Source organism: Buteo buteo, chromosome 4 (genome assembly GCF_964188355.1).
Source record: "Buteo buteo chromosome 4, bButBut1.hap1.1, whole genome shotgun sequence".
NCBI lineage: Eukaryota > Metazoa > Chordata > Aves > Accipitriformes > Accipitridae > Buteo > Buteo buteo.
Window position 1 is genome coordinate 3,328,586 of NC_134174.1, and position 24,221 is coordinate 3,352,806.

A 24,221-nucleotide genomic window follows, 5' to 3' on the forward strand; every position below is an offset into this window, starting at 1 on the left:
ATCTGTGCAAACCACCATTGAAGTATGCAGCTACTAGAGTGCACAGAGCCTAAACAGGGCCAAATCTCTTCCATAGACTGAGCACCAGCCTCCAGGCCAACCACCTTTTCCCAGGCACCAGAATCACTTGCAATATCTGACAAAAGAGAACTGGTATTTGCTCCTGAGTGCATGGAAGACTCTTAACTAGAAAGGAGCCACCAGAAGTGACAGCGATGCAAGGACTCAATTATTTCTTTGTTGTCTCTGCAGATGTTTACACTTCCTATAAATCCTGTTGCTTTCTCCTCATCAGCTGCCTTTAAAGTTCTGAGCATTTTCTTCATGTATTATTACTTTTGCTCTGCCAATAAATAAGCACACCATCAATCAAACTAACAACATTGTAAACTTAGGAAGTGCAGATAAAATATATGGTGCATTAAAAAATTCTTTGACCGGGTGAGCTTTTTTGTAGCTGGTTTGATTGCTGCTGGTGCCGATGTAAATTTGGGGGAAGTATATCCAGAAATTTATGGAGCTTGGAATCCTGCCTACAAAGCATTGACCTGATTCCACTTTATAACCTAATAACGTTCCCCAGCACTGTTCGTGTAAATTTTAAATATAATTTTTATGATGCTAAGAATTAGTGGTGTAATAATGTAAACACAATGTGGACTGTAACTCACCCCTTCCCCTCCCGCACTGGGAATGCCGAGCTCCTTGCTGCTTAGTTCTCCAGATTATCCTGGGGATGGGAAGTTGTGCAAGAGTTTAAAAGTGATTCATAGAAGGAACCAGCTTGTCAGCCCTGGAGCCTGAAGCCCTCTGTTTGCAGCAGTACAGCGTAGCTGCTAAACAAGGGTCTGATTTTGCTGGTGTGGTGTCACAGCCCTGACCTTGGGCGACCCTGCTGAGGTGTGAGAGAGAAGTTCAGGCAACATATTCCAGGCAGTCCCTGTTGCCTCTCATCTGCCAACTTGTTGTTTTCCTGCTTTTTATCCAGGTGAAATCTGATTCCTCTAAAATCAATGACCAAAAAAAATATTTTTTTTTGTTTGCCTGTTTTCCCTCTCCTTTTTCCCCTTCCTTCCCTTCATTTTCTTTCTCTTTCCCTGTTCTGTTTTGGTTTTAATGTTTTTTTAATCTAATCTAACTAACAGAGCATCCAGATGCTGTGGTCTAGATATCTTTATAAAGTCCCAGTCCCTGCCTCTAAAATCTTACCCTCTTGGCTTGATTACAGCACAGACTGGGAGGGTGAAAAAACCATAGGAGACACAGGGAAAATGGTACATTGCAGCTCAGCAGAGCAGACGAACAAAAGATGTATTTACATAATATGTGAGTAAATAACAATCTGAGTATCATTTCTTGTGGGGTCCCGAAGGGCTTGAGGGAGTAAGTTATGGCCCCCACTTACTTAGATTCACTTTGTGGTCATGTTCCTTCCAGGCAAGATGGCTTGGGTAAGGCACAAAGATGGTTGCTGAATGAGGGATACTGAATAGAAAAGTCTTAAAAAAAACCCCTGAAGTTGAGGGCGAAGAAATGGATTTTGATGGGAGGAAAAAAGGGGAACTGGATGCTGAGTATGAGTAGTGGAGGAATTGGTGGTGGGGGCTATGTCTGGTCCTGAATGGAGATGAGACCTACTCTTCTGGGAAAGAAAGGGTGAAAATTCATTGCCAAGAGTTGAATTTGTCTTGCCAAAGATACCTACAATACAGTCAGCAATAGGTGAGCTCTAGTTTCCTTCTGTAGAAAGTGGAGATCCAGTCAATGCTACCAGCGATCGTGAGGGAGCGGTATGAAGGAAAAGTAGAAAAGGTTCACTCACCTGAATGCTCTGCATAACAACAAATGCACAGGGGAAGACAAGTGAACTGGGATACCAATATAAGGTGGAGACTGTTGATAGGTGGATGGGTCATTGTAAATTCACAGATGTTTTACCTGTTCCCATGTAGGGTGCCTACCAGTCAAAGTAGATCAGACTCATTTTCTTTTGGAAAATACTTTGATGAGACTTAGGCTCATGATCCTGGTCACAAACAGTAACAGGGAGTGAAACTGTACAAAACAAGGCTAGAAGAAAAACCCGTGCAATATCAGAAGACTATGAAAGATCCCCACATGCTTCAGTCCCTAGGAGAGGATGATAACTCAGAGTATCTGGTCAGTGTCCAGCTTATACTGGAAAACGGCATGGTGAAATCTCCATGAAATCATAACTATATATGTATGAAGCACCATAAAGGACCCAAACTAATTAGTTCAGGGCTAAGACCACATAGCCTCAGAGAGGTTTCATCACACTCTTTAGCAGAATTCTCATGATGGGTCTCACTGGGGACTCACTCAGGTATAGCTGTGATGAGGGCCATAACACATATGTGAGAGAAAAGGAGAGAAAGGGTTCTCATATTTCTGAGACTTCATTATTTCTGCAAGCTACAGGAAAACACATTTGCAGGCATTCTATGAGGAGTTATAAATAAAGAAAATTAAACTACCATTGACCCAATGAGTACAGCCCATTTCATGCAGTGTTTTCACTGCAAAAGCTCTCTGACTTGATAACTGGCAAAATTTGGTGCTTTGAGGTGTGCATCGCTGCTGATACGAGTAATTGGCAAGGGTGGAGGATATTATTTTAAAGAGACTGACTCATTCGAAATCATTTAAGGGATAGAATGAAGCTGCACGCACAAAATGAATCAAGAGTCCGCTTTCAAATGTGTTGCCCTGGTACAGATTAAACTGGATTTTAGCTCCTCTGGAATCTGAACCAGCTGCCCTTAGAGCTGGGGGAAAGGCTTAATTTATTATATGCCAAAGGGAAAAGGCATGGGATTGTGCCCTTCCTTGGTACAGTCGTTGGCAGTGGATGTTTTTATTTCCCCTACAGCATGTGAAAACCGTGCTTTTCCAACCTAGGTGATGTCCATTGCAGAGGAAAGGTGAAGAGAAACTGCCTCTGCTGGAAAATGCCCAAGATATAACTCTTTTTTAAGGACCCTTCTGCTTGGGTCTTGATTGCAGGGTCTGCTCTGAGCAGGTTGATGTTTTACCCTCAAAAATCCAAACCTGCCCAGGCACCCAAAGCTTGACACAGGCTGTAAAATGAGTACTACATTTGAATTTGATCCGAGAGCGGTCCAAGCTCTGAGGTTTTATGCAGTACATCACCCAATGAAATTGCCTTTTTTTGCCCCCCCCCGTTTCAATTAGAAAGAACATTAGGTCAATCAGATAAAGCCACATTGGGAGGATTTCCTCTTTATGGCGCTCGCCTCTTCAATTATCTATAATGAACTTCCTCACAGTACTGCAAAGCTTTTTATATGCAAACGAATCCTGTTTTGGGGCTGCCGCAATCACTGCTTGTTAATGAACTTGAAACAAGTGTTATCGGAAAGGTTACAGCACCAGTGGTGGAGGGGGACGGGATAAAGCTAGACAAGAAAGACCAGCCTGAAGAGCTGGGATTGGCCTGCAGGTAACTTAGTGGACTATCTCCAACCCCCATCCTCCAGCCCCCTTCAGAGGCTTTTCTATTTGACAGACATCAAGCAAAATGCCCACTCTTGGGAAATGGCTGCTCAGTAGCAGATAGGGCTTTCCCATCCTCCTATCCCACTGATTCGCTCTGCCAATGCATCTCTCTCTGAACTCCTATAGCTGGGGAGAAAAAAAATTGAGATGATGTTGCCAAGGTCTTTTCTTATGCCAGGAGAAAGAGAAGGAGTTGATTCAGAGGCCCCAGGACATGTAGGGCAGGGGAAGGGGAAGGGTCAGGGGGTGTTGAAGCCATACAGTCCCAAATGGTACTTATACATGGTATCTGCTGGCGTGATCAGAACTGGAGATTCTCAGTCTTGTTTTAATACAGCCTAGGTCACCTCCTTCCCCTGCCCTCTGGGTTTTTACAGGTCTAAGTCACCCAGGGTTAGGTTATGCCTCACTTTCTCATGCTGAGTAGCTACTTAACCCTGCAGCTAGCCTTAACGCTGGTGCGCCTTGATAATGTAGGATCATTGGACTCAAGGTTGGAAAGACTTTCTAGACTGCCAAGCCTTGCCCTTTTGTCAAGGCAAACACTTCTGTGACACTTTAACCATTGTGTTTCAGCATTAGTAGTTCCCTGGGGACGTTTCAACACGGGACAGGATAACAGCAAGAGCGGAGAGTGTTGGAACAGTGTGTAGCTCCTGAAGCACTCCTGGGGGTCAGACACAGCCTCTTTCCACACTGGCTGTGCCTTGTGCATGATGACATGTAAGGCAACTTCCACTGCTCATATACTCCTGGAGCCTCCTCACACGAGTCTGCTTGTTGAAGTGCTGCTCAGCACCAGGATCCCCAAACCAGCAGAGAATGGCAGTGGTAAATCTCATCACTGCAATGCAGTACCACATGAGCTTGCCACCTCCAAGCCTTGCACCATCCAGCCAGGTTAACGTGATGGCCTCTTAAGCCTCAGTCCTTGGTAGCATTTATTAAGCTAGGTCTTGTTCCAGATTAGCCCAGACAAATGGCCACCAGACCCAAGATGGTTTGCCTCCGTCCAGCTCCAGTGACTGTGTGCTTGGCTGTCCTGGTTCTGGTGTTAACCTGGGCAAAGCCAATTGAAGTTCATCAGCAGCTGTCAAGTATTTACACCGTTAGCATCACCCTATAAGTGCAGATGAGAAATCAGTTTGCCCTGAAGGGCTCTTCAGTCTGGCATCCCCACTAGGACAGACAGACCCTCTTTGGGGACTGAGGAAGGCTTTTGGACTTCACTGCAGTGATGTGCTGGGTGGTTACTGGATTTTCTTTCTGCCCCTGGCCATGGATCGGCTCATACCCACGGTGTGATGATTGATGGCTCTTGTAATTCTATTTCTGGTTGGTGTAACTGCAGATGTTACACGTCTAATCCATTTCTTTATCTTCCTAAGCTATTTGCTTCAGTAAGATGCTTCTACCATCTGCTCTAACAAGCTCCCAGACTCTCGTAAGCCGTAAATTCCACTTTTGAGCCCTTCAGTCCCTTTCCCTACTTTCCAGCCCTGGATCAGTCCAGCCTCCTGCCATCCCTTGCCCACACCTACAGATTAAGCTTGCACCTCTTTATGTAAGTTCCTTGTCTCTGCTTGCACCAACTGGACCTGACTTTAACGTCGGGCGAGACAGGCTGAAATGGTGTTGCTCTCTGCACTGGACAGGGTGGCTGCTCTCCCGTGGTGCTCTACGGAGAGCAGGCGGTGTGCCAATAACAGTGCCGAGAAGAAAAAGAGGGGACAGGCTTCCTCTTGGCAGGTAGGAGTTGAAAAGACTTAAAAGAGGGGACAGCCAGGCACTCACAAGTGATCAAGACAGCGTAGTCTGTGCATATGGCATGCTTATGTTTTGTAGCCTGTTGTAGCATTTTTTTAAGGGATCCCATTTAATATCAAACTGCCTTGGATTAGCCAGGCGAACGCTGCAGTAATTTCCTAAAGAGTTGATAGCTTCCTAGAATACATGAATTTGACAGCTTGCACTTGTCTGATTGTACTATGAAGAAGCAGTTCATTGCTACTCTAACTAAAGCTGTGCATATTAATGAGACTTTGCATACAGCCTTCTACATGGCAGCTTTGGGTGCCCAGACCTCTACCTGTGCAAGGGACTCACCAAGAGGCGCTGGATTAGCAGCATCCATTTAGCATTGCTCCTTTTGCGAAATGGTGGCAAGCCTTTCCAAGGGACCTCCACACATTGTGTAACAGTTGTTTCTTGGGAGCTGGATCCATCTGTAATAAATATTCTGTCCGCTTCTAAGCCAAAACAAACTCTCTTTTTAACAGCCCAGACTGTGTAGCTTACAACGTGTCTTGCTGGAGCTAGCTAGAGCTGTGCCTTTTGTACAGTGGTGCACTGGCTGTTGGGGAGGCAAGGAATTATGCTCAGGTTTTTGCTTTATTCACTTCTCATGTCATGGCATTGCGACTGGGCTAAGTCCCTGGAGGGAATACGATTGCTTTCCCACTACCTGATTAATGGAGCAGGTATTAAGAAGCACCAGAGGTAGCTTCCTTGGGTCCTGAGGGTTGAAAGTCTGTCCTGTGAAGAAGGGAGATAGGAAAGGATGGTCTGTAGGAGAAATCCTTCCTCACCTGTTTGTCTGAGCCTTCCCGGCAATGCGCCGTGAATACCCTTGTAATAAGCTGAGGCGCAGGGAGATGCCAAGGCTTTGTAATCGGTCGAAGCGAAGTGTGAAGTGCGAAGGTTGAGAAGCAGCAGAGGACTCCAGCCGGGGCTGGGAAACCCGTGTGCTGACTTGGCGCCTTGTCTTCTCTCTCCCTAGGACTGTCCCCAGCTGCTACAGGCAGAGAAGATCCTGGTGCCGGTGGAAGTGATCAAGCCGATCACGCTGAAGGCCAAGAACCTGCCCCAGCCGCAGTCGGGCCAGCGAGGCTACGAATGCATCTTGAACATCCAGGGCAACGAGCAGCGGGTGCCCGCTCTGAGGTTCAACAGCTCCAGCGTGCAGTGCCAGAACACCTCGGTGAGCAAGCCCTGCGTGCTCGGGAGAGATGCAGGGGCCAAGGAGGACCAGCAGTGCCTACAGCGCTGTCCTAATGGGATGTGGGGTTGTGTGGCAGCCCTTTTTACCTTATTGCCTGCCCAATTCCAGCCACAGTCAAGGAAAGGCTGGTATGGTAGCTTGCAGACTGCCCTTTTTGCTCTTTAGGCTAGCTGGTGTCACCGCACAGTAGTTGCTTCTGCCCTTGGATTGCGGCATTTGGCCGTGCTGAGGCACCTTAGCCATGACCCATAGGCATCATTATCGGCTTCACCTGACCATATCCTCGCGGTGTCACATCCTTGTGTCCGTTCAGAAGGGTTTCCAAAGGGACATGTGTTCCTGTCAACCCTGAGAGTTAAGGTTATTATGTGGGGGTTTGGTGACGGGACATATGAAACGCCGTATAAACAATCTGACGAACGCCAGCATGTAATGGGTCAAAAGAAGGGTAAGATGCTGAAGGCTTGAGTCAAACCCTCCTCCAGCCACTGACTCACTGCATGACCTTTGGTAAGTCTCTTCGCCTCTGCCCACCTCCGCCTCCCCATCTGCAGTGCAGGACCAGTAACCCCCTCCCAGGGAGCCTGTGCGAATCACAACGGTGCTGTCACCGCACCAGTGCCAGTTTGGGGGGCAAACGCTGTCCTCTGCCAGGAGCTGTGCATATGTGCAACGGTGGTCTCTGCTTCTCTGGAGGTTTCTCCATGAGATTCACGTCTCCAAGATGTGTATTTGAGTCATTATCATTGCTGGTACTACGAGATGATTTATTAGTCAAAGAGCTAATTACAGGCTTTAGCCACTTCACTGCAGCTCTGCCACTCCATGCCGGGCAGCGCTTGTTAAAATCCATCACAACATATCCTGCCGCATTAAGTAGCGTGCTGAAGATTATAGGCAGTTCACACATTTTATGATCTGTTGCAAACAAGCAACTTCCCAATGACACTCTTGTATTTATTTCTTTGTCCCCCACCCTCCCCCTGATTTTCATTAGTGGTTAGTGGCCTGTGAGCAACAGGTTTGAGGTTTCACAGAAATGGATGGCTTGAGAAATTAAGGTGGCATTACACTTTTTAAAAAAAATATTTTGTTTTACAATGTGAAAGCCTGTGGCTAAAGGGGTATTATATGGACTGGGGAGAGTCTACATATCTGTCCAAAGAGTCTTAGCAGGGAAGAGAGCAGCCATCCTTTAGAGTCATGAATTCTCTGGCACACATAGGCATCAGCATGAATTATCTTAGGATGATTTTAAGCATAATTGGGCTGAGCAGGGGAGTGACTGCCTCAGTAGTCCTGGAGGGTCCCTCTCAGCATCTGAGTTTGTGGTATCCTATAAATGGGCCTGGGTTTGGGAGGTAATGGTTACTATTCCCATACTACCTGCATGCTTCAAGAAGTTGCTAGTGCCTAGGACCAGACAAGCAGGCTTCCATGAATCCCCAGATGCATTTGCTCAAGGGACGCCCGAGTGCTGCGGCAGCACCATGTTGATTTTACTGGTTGTTTTCATGGCAGAACACTCAAGGCTACTCCTGAGCCGCACAGGGTGGCAGGGCTGAGTCTCAGGCTAATGCAAAGGCACTCGGCGACCTTGCTGCTGTGTGGTGTCTGTAGGATGCCTATCCCATGTTTCCTGGTGGCTCAGGTGGACCTCTCTCTTCTCCGGGGAGAGAGGCTTATTTTGGAATAAACTCAACTCTTTTCTATCCTGTTTTCTGCCTCCTCTCTCCCTCTCCCTCTTTCTCTCTCCTTCCCTCTCCCTCTCCCTCTCTTTCCTTTCCTTTTCTTCCCTTTTCTTCCGAAGTTACTTTGACGCTGTGATTTGAGTTCTTTTTTTTCTTCCTGAGAAATGTTATTTCATTGTTGCTCTGAATTTGCCAGACACTGAGAGAAAGAGATGTGGAAGGGAGAGCCAGACAAAAGAAAGAAACATTCACACAGATACAAAAAGGGAATAGAGAAGCCCCGGCTCTGTTAGAGCAGGTGGCAGAGGACACAGACAATAGGGAAGGAGTGCTGTAGATATGTCTCCATCATGATTATTTCCTTCCCTGCCAGAATTAGCATTCAGTCTGGAGCCACTGCGATACAATGAGCCTCTGCTCCAAGGGTCACCTGGCTTTAGAAACAGCCGTATGAGCTTGTTTGCAAATTGAATCAGCCCCCTTTGACAGAGCTTTTTACTCAGCAGAGTCGCTGGATGAGACACTGAATGTAGCACCTGCATTGCAGGCTTGGAGAAGGTCCAAAGGAGGGTGGGAGGATGTGTTGTGATGGTGTGTCCCTGAAGGGATGCTATCCTGCCAGCAGATCTTTCTGTTGGTGATGCATGCTAGACTAAGCAATCACTCTTGGCTTGTTTTCCCTCATAAGCCTCAAGATCTACCCCCTCTCATCGTGCGCTAGGCACCGATGAGCTCAAATTCAGCTCTTGCAGAATAAATTCAGCAAAATGCGGGATTTTTCCTGCTTTCATATGGGATAGGATCAGGAAAAAGCCTTAATTCTTGCTCTCCACTGCCTGGTCCCTCAAGATTTACACCAGGGATCAGAACCATCTTAAGCAAGTGCTTTACTAAATTGTTCCAACTTCAGTTAAAGGATGCTATAAGGAGACCCAGGTGGGACCACCCTATCTGATGGTGTGTCGGTAATGTCACATCCAGCTCTGAGGCCGCCTCGGTGCTTGGTCCAGTCAGTAGCCAGCTCTGTCTCTCCCCCTGTCTTGCCTGGAGATATTTCATTTGATAACAGCAATAAGTCACTGCAGGCAGCATGCTTTGGGACAATTATTGTTCTTGTCAAGTGGTTTGAGACTCTCAGCTCTGGGCTTTGTCCTCTATCACACCACCCAAGGCATGCAATTATCACTCAGAGAGACCCTGCCTGCCATTCCTTATTGCACTTATGATAGCTCTGCCGACAGTCTGGACACAGAGTGATGGGAGGAAATGAAAAGGAGGAGAGCTAAGGAGGCATATAAATAAGTAAGTAAAAACATCAGCAGGAATGGCTGAAATTGCTAGATCTATTAGGGCAGAGAGCATTCTCCCCAGTGGGAAACAGTGGGAGCCCCAGCACTTGCAATCAGCCCGATATTAGCAGCCTTCGGCATGAGGAGCAGGGAGATGGGTGAGAGATGACCCACCTGACCGTGCCGTGATCATCGCCATTACCTGCTTCAGTGACTAAGCCCACCTTCTTGCTTGGTGTGAGCCTGCCCATTGCCTGCCCTTGCACGCAGAGGCAGCACACACTGATTTCTAGCAGTAAAATCCCTGCTGATAATTTGCCTCAAGTCCTTCACAGGTCTGTGTGGCGTGAGACCCGAGATTGTACAGCCAAAAGTGCTGTGTAACTTAGGGATAGGAAAAGCAAATATGTTATATTTGTCACGTCATTGCACTTGAGCAAAAGATCTCAGCGGCGTTTGACTCTGTGGTGTGGCTCACACAGTGGAGGGAGTGATGGCAAAAAAAAAACAAACCCCAAACAAAAAGCAGAGAAAAACAGAGCTGGGAAAAAATGAGGAGCTATTCACAGAAATCGTGGGAAAACACACTTATGGGTGGCCAAAGGAAGAGAAGCATGGGACTGTGAGTTATACATCCACTTCTCAATTATTATGATGCATTATTATTATTTATCTGCACTCAAATATCACAGAGAAACTCCAAACATGATGTGGGCTCTGTTATTGTGGGTGATACCCAGACATAAAAATTCAGTCCCAGCTCTGGGAAGCAGAGAGTCCAAAGAGATGGGATGACTGTGGGCAAGAAGTTTTCTGCCTACAGTTTATGGCTGGAAAATTGATGCAAAGAGGGATTAAATGACTTATACAGGATTACACAAGGAGTTGGTAGCAGAGCCAGGTACAGGAATCAGTCCTGAGGCCTGAGCTGTAATCACAGAAGTGGTGTCAGGGAAAACAGACTAACGCTAAAATACTGCTAAAATGCTGTTTGTCTGTAGATGTTTCCCCACTATTGGACACGCTTGAGGTACAAAGAGGAAATGTAACCGCTCTTGGTTTATCATCCTAAGTGTGCCCAAGCCAAACTACCAAAGGGCTTTACCCGGTGATAGGACATCCCAGCAGGATGCAGCAAGAGGTCAAGCGTGGCTATGGATTTGCACAAACTGTGTGGCTGAGAGTTCTGTGAAGATAAGTTCCTCTAATGCAGGGTGCCTGTAGTAACAGGATGCCCAAAAGAGCCAGGAATTCACAGACTTTTGAAATGCAAAGTATCTTTCCATGAGGGCAGCTAATGTTTGCATAGCTGTTGTAGAACTGATAGCTGTGATTTTGCAGCCATCCTCTCAGCCCAGCTTCCATGAGACAGTCAATGTGTTTACAGTAGCTTGGGTACGAGATGTTAAACCGCTAATGACATGGCAAAAAGGCCAAGTGATGTGACGGGCTCAGCCGGTGTTGCAGGAGTATCTGATACTAGCAAAGATTTTAAGAGACAAAGAGCTGGTACCTGGGAGTTCCAAACACACTGTGCTGTTCTTGTGAATTACAACAGCTCCTTCTAGCAGCTTTTTGCCATTTCCTGATGAGAGCCAGTCTGCTTTTCTGGAAGGGCAGCCTCTCTTTCTCAGTTTGAGTCTCTAAATTGCCCATAATTTTCTGCTTTGATTTGATTTGCATGGTGGGAATCCAGATTTGGCAGACTTAGGGGTCAGATTTACATCTTTTGAGTGCTTTTGCCTGTGCTGGAGAAAGTAGTGCAGGGCAATGTAAACATGCAAGCCCTAATGGTATGAGTGCTCTTAGCAGGAGTATCCGGGAAGCTCTGCTGTCCTGGAGATCGATACACCATCCCTTTTTTCTTCCCTGAAACGTATTTCCATCTTATTGTTACAGCTGAGCGAATCTTTTTCAAAGCCTCCTATTGAGTTCAGTGGGCTTTGAACAGGGGTCACAATGAGTTAGCAGCTCCTGTGGTCTGAGGAGGACGGAGCATTTGCTCGCTGCTACTTTGCAAAACGCTCTGTTTTGCTGCCGTGCAGCCCACGAGCTGGCTGAGCAGGCCGGGCATGGCAGCGGGAGCATCCTCGTTCCAGCCCCCAGCTGCCTTCATCCTTGGAGCTCTTCCATGGGGATCCCATTGTTTATTCCCTCCCATCCGTTTCCAGTTCTGGATCAAGTCTGCTGAGTTAACAAGTTTAATATGTGTTTGCCCCTGGTGCCACAGACAGATAAGATCTAAAATCCCAGCTGGGCTCCTGCTGCTGGCGCTGGGAGCCTCAGCGGGATGAAAGGCTCTGGGGGACTCCAGCTGCCTGTCCCTTGGCTCCGCTAACAGCTAAATCCCAACGCACACACAGGGCTCTGCTGAGGCAGAAAGTAGCGCTTTTCTTAGGCACCTACAGACTCAACTATCTGACTTAAGGGTGACCAGTGGTTCTGTATAAATGCTTTTTCCCATTCCCAATCAGCATTTGCAAAGTGCTGTGCAAAGCAGGCGTTTGCAAAGCTCCTGAGTGGCAGAAGATTAATTATTCTCTACTTTGCAGGAGCTCTCCTTCCCACTCCTGTCTCCCCATCCTTGCTCCTAGCTCCAAAAAGCTGTGAAAAGCCAGTGTTGTGAGTCCAAGCGGCTCTGCATCATCTTGCATCTTGCTGGCAGTGACACCGAGAAGTGTCATAAAAATGCTAATACTGAATGAGACTGGCTGGTACAGTCCTATTGCAGAGGACTCTGCTAACCTGGCTGCTGTTTACTTCCATGGTAACCACAAAGCTTATGCCCATAAATACCCTACAACTAGATCGTAATCACAGGGTCTTGCAGATTAGTGGCTAATTGTGTTTAGTTTGTCCAAAGAGAAATTGCTGTGCAGCTAGCACTCGCTCTGCCGTAATGGAGAGAAATCACTATATATGATTTCCTCCACAATTATATGGCAATTAACAGATACAGAAAAACCTACCTCTAAAGGCTCAGAGCTTTGGGATCTCTGTGGAAAACCACACTGAGACTTTAAGTGATGGGGAACCCTTTAGTGGTCTCTAAGACATACCCAGCCAAACCAGACAGCTTATTGAATTATATTTAACCTCATAGTGGGGAAAACATGTTTTTCTTTAGAAGTGGGAGTTTCTCCCACTATATATCCCAGTGCAGTGGCAGATTCCTGCTCTCAGGAGGGTAAATCCTTATGAAATGTCTCTGCCCTTCTTGCCTTGTTCTCATTCTGTCCTTTAAGCAACAAACCTCCTCTCCCATTATGAGGCTTTTTGCCTTTTGGTGAAGTGTTGGATGGAAGCTGTTGATGGAGGTGGGCAGTGGGATCTGACGGGCAACTGGGTGAACCCTGTGTGAACTGGCTTATGATAAACCAAAATCTAGCTGAAAAAATACACTAAGCACCATGTGTCAGAGAGCTTTCCCAGTGGAGAGGGCCTCCAGAGATCAGCTTCCATTTCCTTCATTAAGGCCGGATCTGTGTACCTTGACTGTGCCTGACAAGTGTTTGTTTAAGTCTGTCCAACTCTCTCAGAAGATTTCTATAGCTTTTTTAATACATATTTGCTGGAAACTGGATACCCCCTACTCCAGCTGAAGCCTTTCTGGTTCTGAGTAGGGAAAAATAATTGCCTCCTGGGGCTTACATATGTAACAAACTCTATCTAGTACATCCCCAAATGAGATTTGCTTGGGTTTTTGGCAGCAGTATGGCATTGTTGATTCACAATCTGTTTGTGATCTTCAGTAGTCCCCAGACCCTTTCCTGCAGCGCTGGCCAGTCATTCCAATTTCACATTTGTTTGCATTGATTTCTCCTATTGAAGAATAGTCGGTACTTGCCTGTATTGAATTTCACTTTGTTGATTTTGGCCCAGTTCTACAATTTGTCAAGTTTGTTTTGAATTCTTGACCCTGCTTTTGGATGTTCTTGCACTCCCTCCCAGAACAGTGTCATTCATGAAATTTGTAGTCTATCATCCAAGTCAGCAGTGAAAATACTGAACAACACCAGACCCAGGACAATACTCCATTTGAAACACCCTCCCAGCCTGACATTGAATTATTTGACTTTTTTTTTTTTTTTGGCAGCTTTTACATATACCCTATGGCGGCTTCTTTTAGATCATATTTCCCTGGTTTGTTTATGGGAATCTCCTGTAGGACAGTAGCAAATGCTCTACTGAAATCAAGATAAATCACATCTGCTGCCTCCCCTTTAACCACAAAGACATTAAACCTGTCAAAAAAGGAAATTAGATTGGGTTGACACAATTTGTTCTTGACAAATCTATGCTGGCTGATTTTTATCACCTTATCATCTTGCAGGTGCTTATAAATTGATTGTTTAATAATTTGATGTACTTTCTTTCTGGGAAGCCAAGTTAAGCTGACAGGTCTATAATTACACAGAACCTCCATTTTCCCGCTTTTAAAAGTATTTCCATGATATGCCTGTTCCCTGCTTTCTGAGACCTCACTCAGCTTCCAAGAGTTCTTCAAAATATCACTAGTGAAGATAACCTTATATACACAGTCAGAATCTACGGAATACACAGCAGAGGTGTATTCGGATGGTGGACCCACAATGCATAACGGACACCTTAGAGGTGCACCCAGGAGTTGGCAAAATATTCTTCAGAGCTGTGCTCAATGCCTAGAAGGTAGATTTCCAAGATAAGCCCCATCACTTAAATCATGGAATAGTCACCTAAGGGCTAAGGAGGCTATCGAGAGGGGCATGGCTTGTTCTGTCGAGAATAACAACTTTGAGAGGATCCCATGGCTTTTTGGCAGGTACTGGTGATTAAGGGGGTAGCTGACAGCTCCATTTCTCTTGTTGATAATTTGCAGCACCACCTCTTGCTTCGTCCCATCCCCTCACCACCCCTGGGCACCATGTAAGTCTGGGTTTGAGGGTTTTTTTTGTTTTTCCTCTCCCACTTCTAGTATTCGTACGAAGGGATGGAGATTAACAGCCTGCCGGTGGAGCTGACGGTCGTGTGGAACGGGAATTTCAACATTGACAACCCAGCACAGAACAAAGGTAAAGAGTTATTTCAACTTGTCCTTGGAAGCGGTAACCTTAGCAACGGGCCGCATTGCTCCCTACACTTAACAAAGCCGCCACCGTCTCCCCGTGCTGTCTGGTGCATACTTGTTCTCTGCACTCTGCAAATTACCAATTTTTTGTGTGTGTGCTTTGTGTCCCCCCCCGCCACTTCTCTCTTTGCACCTGAGAAATACGACTCTCCCTCCCACTTGGGTTGCTTTCCCTCTTCCTTCATCATCTTTGCCTCCTGCTTCTCCCCACATTTTTGTGTCTTGTTTTTATGCCCCTCCTTCTCCAGCTTTCTCCCCCTCTTTCTTTCTCCTGCAGTGATGCTCTTCAAGTTAACATGCCAGGAGATTTTGCGCTCTCTGCTCAGAGGCAATGTAGTAATGAACAGGGGAAGGGAGAGGGGGAGGAGAAAGGCTGCAGCTCGCCGTGGGAAAAGTCTGAACAAAATAAAATGATAATGGCAAAGGACAGAAAACCACCTCCTGCCCAGAGCCTGGCTCTGTTTAACTACCACCGATGGCCCAGGATTGATGTGCCCCTCACAGAGGGATATTGCACATCCAGCCACAACCCTGAGGCAGGCATTTTTGCTGGAGATGGACGGTCCATTCACATTTTCTTCCTTTTTGTTGATTACCCTCAGCCACCCTGAGGCCTTTCCCTCCGGCAGCCTCTCCTCTCGCCTGCTGTGCATTTACAGCTCAGACCTGCAGACTCTCTCCTTCTCACATCACCTCTCAGAAGTTTCTGCCTCCCTCGCTTTACCGTCTCTTTTCTTGGACACCTTCCACATGTTCTCCCACTCCATCTCTTCCCATCAGGTACTCCCATGCTCCTCTCACCGTCATCCTCATGCTGAGGGGTGGTGGGTGAGGTTTCCACCAACACCACATTGAAGCTGGAGAGCAATTCAGAAGGCAGCTCTTCTCCCTTCACCCCTTCCTGTCCTTCTCCCCCTGCACCCACCTCTGTGATGTCTTTCTCTGCTGGCTCGAATAGCCCGTGGGTTCAAATAGGCAGCCTGAATGCAAAAGCTCCTGCGCTGTCGTCCCCAAAACTGTGGCTCTTCAAGGTGAAATCCACTCAGTAAACACAACAGGCTGGAGACCCTTGTCTAGCCCTAGCGTCCAGCATCGTGGCACAGCCCACCTTCACACTGCCAACTTCTCTCCATGCTGAAGCTGTCTGCCCTCTCTCCTTCTCTCCAAGCTGTGCCAAGGCATTGCCAGGACAGTGCTAATTTTCTTGGGCCCGAACCGTGCCGTGGTCTGTGCTAGCCTTTAACGGTGTGGGTTGAAGATCAGGGTTTCAGCTGGCTGGTTTTGTCCTAGTCCTGCTTAGTTTTCTGCTACCATTATAGCCCTGAGCGTTCCTGATGCAACATGGTCCACACCAAGAGAGTGAACTCTTTTTTGGGCAGCACTGAGCTGTTCTAGGTGATGTAGGAGTAAAATCAATCTCATAATCGTGATGATTGTGTCTTTAGGCATGCCTGTGCTGGTAATGTAAACCAGACCAGGGATGACCTCAAGAAACATCTCTGGTGCTTAGTGTTTAGCGCAGTCCCTTACAAGTTCTTGGGTTATTCAAACCCAAAAGGTTATCAGTAATGACTAGGAAAAATTTGGGAAGTGGCCCTGGCTGGTGGCTATCCCAGATGAGTAGTTTGGATGATACCATCATGTTTGGGGTCAGGAGGAGAGCTTAGGCATGTGCACGTGGATATACCATATGGAGGCGTACCACGTGCTCTCGAGGACACAGAGAGTTTTATTTACTGGCATAAATGTAGTGGCTACAAGCAAACACGAAACCCTGGCAGGGCTTTGGACAGTGCGGCGAACAAGCAGACCTTCTTCTCTGGAAAACTGAGAGGGAGAGGCAGAGGCAGGATTAAACCCAGTGCCGTTCTAAGTGCAGTTGCACTGGGGTACGCTGCCTTCAAGCGACTAAGATGCCACTACTTTCATAGCCAGCATCACATGGGCTGGGCTGGTAGGCAGAAAGGCTAAACTGAACCAAACCTACTGAAGTACCTACAGAGATACTCACTGATAGCATTGCAAGCAGAGCACCTCGGCCAATTTGAGGAAGTGTAACAGAAAATTAAGGAAAGGGCTGTATCCCAGGAGGCCCATAGCACACCGTGATAGACAGCTGATTTGCAAACTTTTCTTGCACCCAACCTGGAGAAATAAAAAGTTTCTGAACATTTACTTGCATTGGGTAATACTTGCTGACTTCTGGGGTGCAGGTATGAAGAGACAACCAGAGCTTTTCAGCACACATATCCAAAGCCTTTGACCTTTGGGATTGTGTATAGTAATAACCACGGACAAGACTTTAGTCACCTACTGACACAGCAAAACAGAAGCACAAAGGGAAAATTCCCCCATCTTATAAAGAAAACCACCAACACACCCACAAATACAGAAAAAAAGCAAGTCTTCGTCTTCAGGGAGGAGACTTTTGCTATCGGCTCCCTGTGCAACCCAGGCCTCAGTTTACACATCTGTAAAACAAGGATAAATAACATGATCTTATTTTGTAGGGGGACTGCAATGGTTTTAGGCTTTATCTGGAAAAAAAGCTTTGACTGCTGCTAATCACTTAGCAGCCCAAGATGGAGCTAAGCATTAATCATTGCTGACTGTATTGGAGGAGGATCAATTTAGTACTTCGAAGTGTAAAGCAGACTGAATTTCTGGAGCAGAAGAAGGGGGAAAGGCTGGTTGTGAATCCCTAAATTCAGCCTTATAGTGAACCATTGTGGATTCACTATTAGGATTTCTGTTAAGGGGGAAACCTGAGTGGCATCACCTTAGCACACAGTTCTGGGTAGTTTCACACCAGACAAATCCCCAAGTTCAAACTGTGGGTGGACCAGCTCTAGGAAATTGTTTTAGGATGAAACGCTGAGGCTGAGACTGGTTATAGGTGGCACTGTATGACATTCAGTCTCTGGAAAAGGTAGGGACTGAGGCCAAGTCACTGCCCGAGCCCCTTTCCCCCCAACCTCCTGCTTGTAGCCCCTCACCCTACTGAGGGCAGCATCCTTCCTTCTGCTCTCAGCTTCCAAAAATGTCTTTCATGAGGGATGAACTCTGACAAGTGCAGTCTATGTCAAGAAGGATGTAAACATTTTTTCCCTCCATCATTTACCCCCCTGGAGAAGTCCCATCCTGCCTCTGGGACGAGTAGCCCAGAACACCTTCCCCTCTCTCGCCCTCTGACATCCCACCGCTCTCCCGTGCTCTCTGCATCTCTCAGCTCCTCTCTTTTTTTCCTGTCCCTGCAGTTCACCTGTACAAATGCGGGGCCATGCGGGACAGCTGCGGACTCTGCCTGAAAGCCGACCCGGACTTCGAATGTGGCTGGTGCGAGGGGCAGAACCAGTGCACGCTGAAGCAGCACTGCCCAGCCCAGGACAGCCAGTGGCTGGAGTTGTCCAGCACCAAGGGCAAATGTACAAACCCCAAGATCACGGATGTAAGTCATGGATCTGCAAGAAGCTGGGGTATTCCCTCTCGTACCCTTTCCTTGGGTTATTTTCCTGATTTGTCTTTGGGTTGGTGAGGGGAAGGTCAGGACTGAGTTCTGCTGGGTCAGGCAAAGCCCCAGGCAACCTTGGGGAGGAGAGGCCATGGTGGCCTTCAAAGGTAGGCACACAGCTTCACGTGTCTACAACACAGGATGTCAGAGCTCCCACCACAGTCAGTGTGGATGTGAATCCATCACACAAACACAGTCTGCTAGTGCAATCCGAGGAACAGCGGAGCATCTGACCTGCCCGCGCAAAGCTGTCAGGTGTGATGTGAAGCCTTTAGGAGCAGCTGAAGGTGAGACAAGATGCTCTGGGGCTTCTCTAATGGATGGTGTGAAGGTAATCAAATGAGCCCAACTGTCTCTTGAAACAACCTCTCTGGCCAGCCTGGCTGAGAAGGAGATGTTGAGTGATCCCAGAGTGTTTTGAGCTTTTCTGACAGAAGGTCAAGGAAGAGGGCAGGTTGTACTTCATGCTTCCCGGCAGCATGATGTGGACAAAGTCAATGTCCAGAAAAAAACAAGACTCCACTGACTCCAGCAGAGTAACTCTCTTCTGTTTGCCAGGCTGACTTTGCATGGTGAAAAAAGTCCCCGTAGAGCAAACAAAGCCCTGTACAGGTGTCAGCTTTCCCTCTTTGAAGGCTCGAGGAGGAGGCAGGATCAAGCCTGGACTAAATGAAGCTTGGAACTGCCCTATTAAGTGATAGAGAGAATGAGGGCAAGGCAGGGGGAAGGGTCTGCATCATAACGGTGTTCTTTAGAAGGTTTCCTCTGGAATGTGTTGACTGGGCCAAAGGAAGAGCTGGGGCGAAGGTACAAAGGGGAGATAAGAAAATAGGAAAACCACAGAGAGAGGTAGCAGAGAAAGGGAAAGAAGGCAAGGGAGGGAAATCAGGCCTCCAGTCTAAAGTGATTTTTGTCTGCTGCCTCAGGACCCATTTGCCATAATGATGAGCACCAAATTCAGGGTCACAGGGCAGGCAGCAGGACAGATCTGAGCCTTGATGATGAGGCTACATCCTTACCAACTGCCTCCTGCCTTCAGCGTTTCTCAGTCACCATGCCTTTGTCAACATGAGTACCCTTTCAGCGTGGCTAGGGCCGTATTCTGCAAATGAGAAAAGTATGGAGGAAAGTGGGACAGGGAAGAGAAAGGGAAATGCAAAGGAGGAAAATCCAGCTTCCACGGTTGCTGTTTAATATGAAACATTGGGTGGATTATTTTCCTAGAAAGCAAGAAAGGCTTTTTCAGTTGCATTCAGTTAAGAATCAAAAAATGTGGGTGCTATGGATGAGCCCTAAACCAATGTCCATTTGTGAAAGTTTTGTGAAAGCAAAGGCTGGATAGAATCTGGTTTTCCCAGATGCCATTGAAAGGAGCCCCTCTTACTGTGTTTCAATCCATCTTCCTGCCATCCGTCAGTCCCTGAAGTACTGACTCAGTTGGACTGCTGGAGTGCCAGGCTCATCCTGACATTTCCAAGGTGGGGGCCTCCACTGCACTTGGATTTATCTGGGGCTGCTAATTTTGAGCCCACCTGAACCACCTGAAGCTGTGAAACCAAACCCAGAGACAACTAGAATGAGCAGCTACTTCTGAAAGTCCAGCTTTGAGGCCTTGAAGTTTATAGGGGACTGGATGAAACCTTATTTTAATCTTTTCAGATTCTCAAACCTTGGGAAAGATTCAGAAATTTTGCACAGATTCATAGAATTTGGTATTGGGAAAGTGATGGATGACCAACTAAAGCACAAGTCCAAACCACAGGACCTGACCATGTGGTAGTATGATGTTCTGAAGGTCCATCTGCATTTCTCTGCCATTCTTTGACCCCAACCCTGCATCTAGAGTCTCTTTATGAAGTGCAAAGCACTCACTCTCCACCCTACAGCTCCAGAAGGGACATACTCCTAATTCTGCTGGCATTTCCACCAACAGCTCCCAAAGCTCGAACAGATCATTACAATATTCATTCATGAAATATTCCAACTACCTGGTGCAATCATAAGCAGCTCTTGGAACATCTTTTTCTAAGCCATTAGCATGGAAGTAATCTCAAGTGGCTGGATATATATTGCAGCTAATGGTAGGGCTGGAGCGGTTGGTAAGCGCACGCACATTGGGGCGAGGAGCCAGGGCAGTATCTGTGCAGGCAAAGGAGGAGAAACAACACGTGTACTCACCCTTGCACAGGCACCCACACGCACCCAGCACAGAGCTTCCCATAACCTGCACTTACTTATTTATTAGCTCTTGCATTTATATTGCCACTCAGTGAAATTCAAGGACTTACAGACTCGCTGAGCCACAAAACCTCCTTTAAGAGTGACAAGCCGCAGCATTAGGCTGATACGAGCGGAGGGCATAAATTGCGATGCGGTGTCGCAGCTCTGGGTCTTCGAGAGAAAGCTGAGGCTTCCTGGCAGCTTTTGTTTCCCCGCCTGTGTTTTCCTCTCCCAGACTGACAGGTCTCGTTCCACATTTTTGCACCTGTGATAGAAACAGGGTCCTTCTCTCTCGCTGTGAAACCAGCGTGGTAACACCTTTTTCTTGTACACAGCTGTGGGAGTGTGATGAGTTGGGGTTAAAAAATCTCCCACATGCTCCTGGGAGAATCCCAGGTCCTCCCATTTTAAGGAAATAAGTGGGTTTTGAAGCTGGCCTTTACAAATTAAAAATTGCACAGGGAGGGGTTTGGAGATGCTGTGCTGGCTTCACAGCGGGAAGTCTTCCATTGACACTTATTGAGCCAGAGCAAGAAATTTTAAAAATCCTATTCATTAGGTGGAGGAGGATGATAATGTTTCCACAGAGTTTTTTGTGACTTCTGCAGTGAAACTTTTGTCTCAAACTCACCCCTAGTGCTAAAGAAAAGGAATTTTCTAGCAAGATGTTTCTTTTCACCACTGTGCCTTCATTTATTCAGGGTAATAGCATTAGTCATATGAGAAAAAAAGTCCTCTTTTGACTTGCTATGAGATGCACTGCCCATTCAAGCAAGCTCTTTCAAGCATAGGTGAGCCCTAATTAACCACAGACCTATCTTGCTAGACACCTACCTTACTTGTACAAGTAAAAACCATGTGACGGCAAGTTTAATACCACAAAACAGAACTCAGTTCTCTTAAAAAATGTGTCTAATACATAAGGAAATAAAATAAAATACAGGAATTTTAGTTTATCTTTCTTTTTTCATTTTGATTACGTGTTAGATTGCATTTGGTATAGTGATATATTCTAGCCTTCCAGCATCATTCATATAGTGTTTTATCAGGAGAGAGTTAACTGACCTCAGCAAAATAAGTATTTCAAACAACAGACTTTGCTTGAATAGATATTTATTAATGATTCAGAATAAAAATATTTTGGAATTGCCATTTTTATAAAATAGTTCAAGTTTTCAATGTTGAGTCCCCAACTGAGACAATCGGTATTGTTTTCTCCTGGAATCAAAATTTCATTTTTGTTCTCATTTTTTAAGATGTTTTCCTTATATCCTGGAAAATAACCACAAATGCCTCCCTCCTTCTTTCTCTTTTTATCCATTTTCTACTTGTCTATCAATCTCATCACCACAGACAATCCAAAGGTCAAATCTCCAGCCAACCCAAATAACCATTTCACCTGTCAGATTTATGAATGTTGTGCTATTTTCTTTTTAGGACTTAGGTATCTTGTTGACTTTTGGAGTAGTAATAAGCATGCCATGGTTCTGATTTTGTTGGCTCAAGTGGTATTTGTTGTTTTTTTTGGAACTGAGACCGGGCCACTGCAGGGATCTTGTGCTGCAGAGGTTGTGTCTATGTTATATGACCCTACGGGTCCAAGCAGTTGTCTGTGATCATCTGCGCTATTAATTTATTAACCTCTGTTGGTTCCCTGTATAGTCAGAGCAAAGACACACTCATTCAGGAGGTGGTTCACAACACCTAAAATTAAATATCCTAAAATAAAATACCCCCTAAAAGTGCCAGGTTCTCTCGCCTTTTATTAAAGATGGACCTTCTAAAAACTGACCTCTGGGTGGAAATTAGGCTAACCCTGGTGCCAGGCTCAGTGCTGGGAAGCAGTCAAGAGCATCTCTGCTCATGCCAGTGCCTCGACTTTCCCTGCCAGTCTGACTGCTACGCGAGGGTCTATCTGCCAGCCCTAGATTCCCAGTTGGCAGAGCCACCGGCCGGCGGGTACAGACCTCGGAGAGGGAATTCCCCCTTTCTCACTGCAGAGAGAGCCTTGCCAACGCTGGCAGATGGCAGCCATGGCATCCTGAACGGGCAGCCGGGAATACCCTTTGAAAGCAACGTTTGAAGCCCATTTCAACTAGCCAGTTGTATGGCAAAACATTTGGGCACGGTGAATAATTGGAAGGGCAGAACTGAGATAATTAAGGGCCAGCCCCATGATTTCTGTGTTGTTTCAATGTTGAGGAGACGACTCCAATGCTAATTTCCACCTGGCTCTGAAGAAAGGCGATGGATGTGATGCGGAATGCTTTCCCATGGACACAACCCCTTTGCATGGGCCAGAAATATTGCACAGAGATAGACAGCTCTGGGTGTAGGGTGAGGCTCTGCAACGGGAGGGAGAGGTGAGCTTTGGAGTTTGGGTGATGCTTTGGCTCTGCTGCCCAACAAAGCCGCTGCTGAGCATCCTACCCCTGCTAGGGTCCGGTGAAGGTCCAGACTGGGATGCAGACTTGATGCCACCAGCCACCAGACTGGTTGGGATAGCCACTCACCTCATGCTGGGGCTCAGGGGCCTCCCACCCCGCAAATTTGTTGTCCTCCCACCCCACAAATTTGTTGTCCATGCTCCCATTCCGGCCCTTCCCCTGGCCCCAGCTCTCCCGTGAGGACAGCTGGAGCTCTTTCAGAAATACGTGTTGGCACACAGCAACTGCTGCTGCTGCCGTCTCGATCACCGTCCACCTACCCCGTACCTAATCTGACATGCTGTTTCTGTTGTGTCTCGGCTGTTTTTTCAGGTGGACATTTTCAGCTGAGTTTGTGATGCATGACCAAGACCTACCTGCAGAACAGATCAAAAACTCCATGTGCTTTGGGCTGGGGATTTAGGATTTAAAGTGACTGGCTGAAGCCATTTGTGTCCTTTTTGTGTTCTTTCTCCCATTTCTTTCCACCGTGCCTCTCTCCTGCCTTTCCATGGTTCATGTCTATAAAATGCAGAGCTCAGCTGCACAACCAGAAACCCCTGCTCCTACCTAGAACACATCTCCTACTCATCTCTGGATGTTTTTCAAGTACTTAAAAGAAAGTGAATGAGATCTGAGGCAGATCTGGGGAGATCTTTGTATACTCTGAGGTTGGGGCATGCATGATATATATTTGCAGGGGAGCTGGACTGAGTGATGTATCTGGAGTAGGCTTATTCCCTCAGCTGTTCAGCATTCATAATTATGAGTCTCTCTAGTGGTCACAGAGACCTGATATTGCCTCTTCTTTCACCTGAGAGGATGCTGATGTCTTTACATAGGTGGTTTGATTATTCTCCTTTGTCTTGACTTGTTTCTCCAGATCAATCCAGTGACGGGCCCTCGCGAAGGAGGGACCAAAGTGACCATCCGTGGGGAGAATCTGGGGCTGGAGTTCAGAGATATTGCGTCTCACGTCAAAGTGGCTGGAGTGGAGTGCAAACCGCTGGTGGAAGGGTACATCCCAGCAGAGCAGTAAGTTGGGTGTGTGGCAGACAGTGGGCCACAGCACACCTAATAACAGTCATTGCTACCTGTAGGGTCTTCTAAGGAGTCCATTCCACCCAACCTTGGAAGTGAGGAGTGGAAGATGCCATTCCTTACTTACAGCTCAGGAGCAAATAATCCATTTATTACTGTATTTGGATTGCATATATAGATAATCCTCATGGCATAAGCCCTGAAGTTATCCTCTGTTTTTCACATAACAGCCAGCACAAAGGTGTTCAGTTCCACTTTGGGGGGCAGCAGTCCCAAAAAGCAGCTGACTACGTGCAGGAGTGATCATTAAGGCTCAAGGCTGCAGAGCTGTCCACCATGCGAGGCTGGAGGACAGAGGGATGTGCTGGGGTCAGACCTCAGCCCAGCATTTGTCT

General features: G+C 46.8%; 1 protein-coding gene across 1 annotated transcript in view; it reads left to right on the forward strand.

The window, feature by feature from the left end:
• Positions 1-24,221, forward strand: part of PLXNA4 (plexin A4) — a 445,628-nt gene that overhangs the window by 351,388 nt on the left and 70,019 nt on the right. Inside the window, exons 10-13 of the mRNA XM_075024595.1 lie at positions 6,320-6,520; positions 14,476-14,572; positions 17,886-18,076; positions 23,669-23,820. Coding sequence (XP_074880696.1) covers positions 6,320-6,520; positions 14,476-14,572; positions 17,886-18,076; positions 23,669-23,820 — 641 coding nt within the window. The remainder of the gene's footprint in view (positions 1-6,319; positions 6,521-14,475; positions 14,573-17,885; positions 18,077-23,668; positions 23,821-24,221) is intronic.